This window comes from Plasmodium gallinaceum, assembly GCF_900005855.1.
Source record: "Plasmodium gallinaceum strain 8A genome assembly, contig: PGAL8A_v1_66, whole genome shotgun sequence".
NCBI classification, from domain to species: domain Eukaryota; phylum Apicomplexa; class Aconoidasida; order Haemosporida; family Plasmodiidae; genus Plasmodium; species Plasmodium gallinaceum.
The window spans coordinates 296,513-299,932 of record NW_021628226.1 but is presented as its reverse complement, the minus strand read 5'-3'; the positions used below and the strand labels follow the sequence as shown (position 1 = coordinate 299,932).

The following is a 3,420-nucleotide window of genomic DNA, read 5'->3' as shown; positions in this document are numbered from 1 at the left end:
ATTATATCAATATTTTCGTTATAAATAAGAAATATTATATAATTAAATTATATAAAAAAAAATAAATAGTTATAATCTAACACATTTTTATTATTTTGAACTCATTAACTATTTTATAGGATGTATTTATCTAATTTAAGAAAAAATTCTCAATTTAAATAAAATTTAAATTCTCAATATAAACATCTATAAATATATATAAAATAATCTTTGTTAACATAAATTAACAATTCTCCATAAAATAAGTACTTAATAAATGAGAAAAAAATAATTATTCATCAAAAATGGATGATAATTAAATTTTTTCAAATTAAATTCAATTATCCATGAAAAAAAATTAGTAAAAAGAAAAAAAAAAAATTATTAACTACATCAACACTAAAAAAATAAAACAATATATAAGGAAAAAAATTAAAAATTTTTTTATATTATATATATAACTGCGAGATAGTATTTTTAGTTAGATAGATAAGGTATTTTCTTAAATATTTTACATGCATATTGATTATCTGCATTATATTAAAATTAAGATATTTAAAAAGATGAATAGCACATTTATTAACTAAGAATATAATTTTAGAATTTTTTCTTATATGAATTGTTATTAGAAATATATATATGGTATTTCTTTAAGTGAATTGAAAATTTTCTTTTTCTTTTATTATATTAATAAAATAGGAAGAATGTCATTTGATTATATTTAATATTATGTTAATAATCGTTATAATTAAAATATACATGTTATATCATCAGTGACATTTAAATTAACTTTATTACATTTATACATTTTTTTTTATATTTACATAGTTATTTTTAATAAATCATTAATAAATAACTGATAATAATTACTATTAATTTATTTATTTTTATTGAAATGTTATTTGATTTTTTATAACAAAAGAGATGCATGTAATCAATTTAAAATTAAATTTTAATTTTTTACTATAATTAAAATATATGAAAAATATAGTGACATCACTATATTAATGAAATAAAATTAAAATTATTATTAATTATATTCCGAATTTAAATAATATAATATAGTATATATTCACGATTTTTATTATAAATGCATGTACGTCTTTCATATTATCCTTTTTTTACTTATTTTTATTAATTTTTCTTATTTTTAAAGTATTTTGTATATTATACTGCAAATTAAAAAATAAAATAATGCATGCATAAATTTTTAATTTTAATTTCTTTTCTATAACTAAAATTTATTTCATTATATATCACTACAAAGTTAAATTATAATGATATAAAATTCTATAATTCATTATAATTAGTATAAAACAAAAGATGTCATTAATTATTTTTTAAATTTATGTGTTATGACATAAAGGTCTACATATACTATTGTTATTTCCAAATTTATAATTTAAATTATGACAGAAATATTTTTCTATTTTTTTTTTTTTTTTATTATTATTGTCAGAAACAAATTATACAATTGTAGAATTAAGCACCAAAATTTTTTTTTACAGTAATAGGTATTTTTAATTATGCATATATTATTATTTATTTTTTTTTATTTTATCCTCTCCTTTTATTTTTTAAAGGTAAATGCGTAATATGTATTTTTGGAGTTTTTTGTTTGAAAAAAATAAGAGGAAATGCTCAATTATTAATCTTAGATACAGTGTATATATGTAACATTTTATTAATTGATTATATTTTTATAATATTTATACATAACATATTTATAAAATTTTGTAATAAAAATTAATGCAAAATATCTTTAAAGAAACTTTTTTTCTTGAATTTTTTAATATATATTATTTTTACTTTTTATATTTTAATTATTTTATTTTTTAAAAAATTAGGAATATTAATTATATCTAAAAATATATAAAAATTTATATAAAAAAAAAAAGTACTATAAAAACATATTTCTTATTAAAAACATATTTTACATCTTAAATAAAAGATAATAAACATGAGAGATTATATTAATTCAAATATTATTTTAAATTCTAGATGCAATTCCCATACAGAGGAAAATTTTGTTATTGAAGATATTTCAACTTTAAAAAAATACCGTACAAGAGGGAAAATAAACAAGTTATTTTTTTTTATAAAAATTTCTTTATTTACCCTACTAATTTGGATATTACTTTATTGTGAAAATGTAGATTATAATAAAACTTATAAATTTTTTTATTATTTTTTACCGTTTTTTTTAAATATTTATCGTTTTATTTTTCTTTTAGTACAATTACAGAACATGGAATGATAAATACAACCTAAAAAACAAATTAGATTTAGGAACTAAAAGATCTTTATCCGAAGGTAAGGAAGTAATAGAACCAACAAATGAAGAATTAAAAGTAAGTTCATCGAATATACAAACAAATTTAGAAGAAAATAATACAAAGGTTGAAAAATTAGAATTAAAAGAGGAAGAAAAGGATAAAAAGGAAATAATAAAAATAGAAAATGAAAATGAAAACGTAGTACAGATAAAAAGAGAAAGCAATAATAAAGTAAATAGTTTGCATCTAATGCAAAAATACAAAAAAATCTTGAGAATATTTAACATAGCTTCTATTGTTTTATTACCACTTATGTCAATGACACTATCTATTGTATCTCTCACTACTACTGATAAAGAAAATAAATATGTTAACGGGTCGAATATAGTAACTTCTCTATATCTTGTATTAAATTCAATTCTTTTGTTAGATTTAAAATCAAATAGCAATAATATGTAAAAGCAAATTATGAATAATTTTTTTAAAAAAAATTGTCCTCTAAAGGAAAATTTCAGGATATAGTAGTTAATAATATCTTAAATATTATTATGACTTCAAACATAATGTCATAAATAGGTAATTTTAATTTATTCATTGGATTATGTGTCAAAATTAGATTGTTTTATAGTAAAGATATACTATTTATTGATTCTTCAAAATTTCCACTTTTAATTTGTCCGTTATCGTAAACTTTTAATATATGATGAATTACCTTTTTATATATATAATGTGTTATTTTTTTATTAATCAAATTAATATTGTAAAATAATTAGAAGTAATTTGTTTTTTTAAAAAATTCATTTTTAAGTTCTAGAAAAACTTTCTAATATGAAATATATTGTAATATATTTTAACATAAATATAATGATACATAATTCACACATGACCTTTATCTTATAGACAATTATATAGATACTTTGATTCCTATTCTGAAATTATAATAGATATAGCTATGTCTAATTAGTGAATTAATTTGTGATTTTATGATGAAAATAATACAAGTATTTTCATACTCTAGCCTTAAATCACATTTTAATTTTTAATTTTGAAGTTTTAAAATTTATTCTGAATTGAATATGAAGATATATTAATAATTTTATAGTAAATTTATATAGACGATTTTTTTTTTTTTTTTTTTTTTTTTTTTTTAATTTTTTTTAATTTA

General features: G+C 16.2%; 1 protein-coding gene across 1 annotated transcript; it reads left to right on the top strand.

Annotated features, from left to right (window-relative positions):
* Nucleotides 1–1,939: 1,939 nt before the first annotated feature.
* Nucleotides 1,940–2,714, top strand: PGAL8A_00177200 (Plasmodium exported protein, unknown function; the record flags this gene model as incomplete). Its single annotated transcript, XM_028670095.1, has 2 exons — nucleotides 1,940–2,131; nucleotides 2,214–2,714. The coding sequence occupies 2 exons, from the start codon at nucleotides 1,940–1,942 to the stop codon at nucleotides 2,712–2,714; spliced, it is 693 nt and encodes a 230-aa protein (XP_028526881.1).
* Between the last annotated feature and the right edge of the window lie 706 nt (nucleotides 2,715–3,420).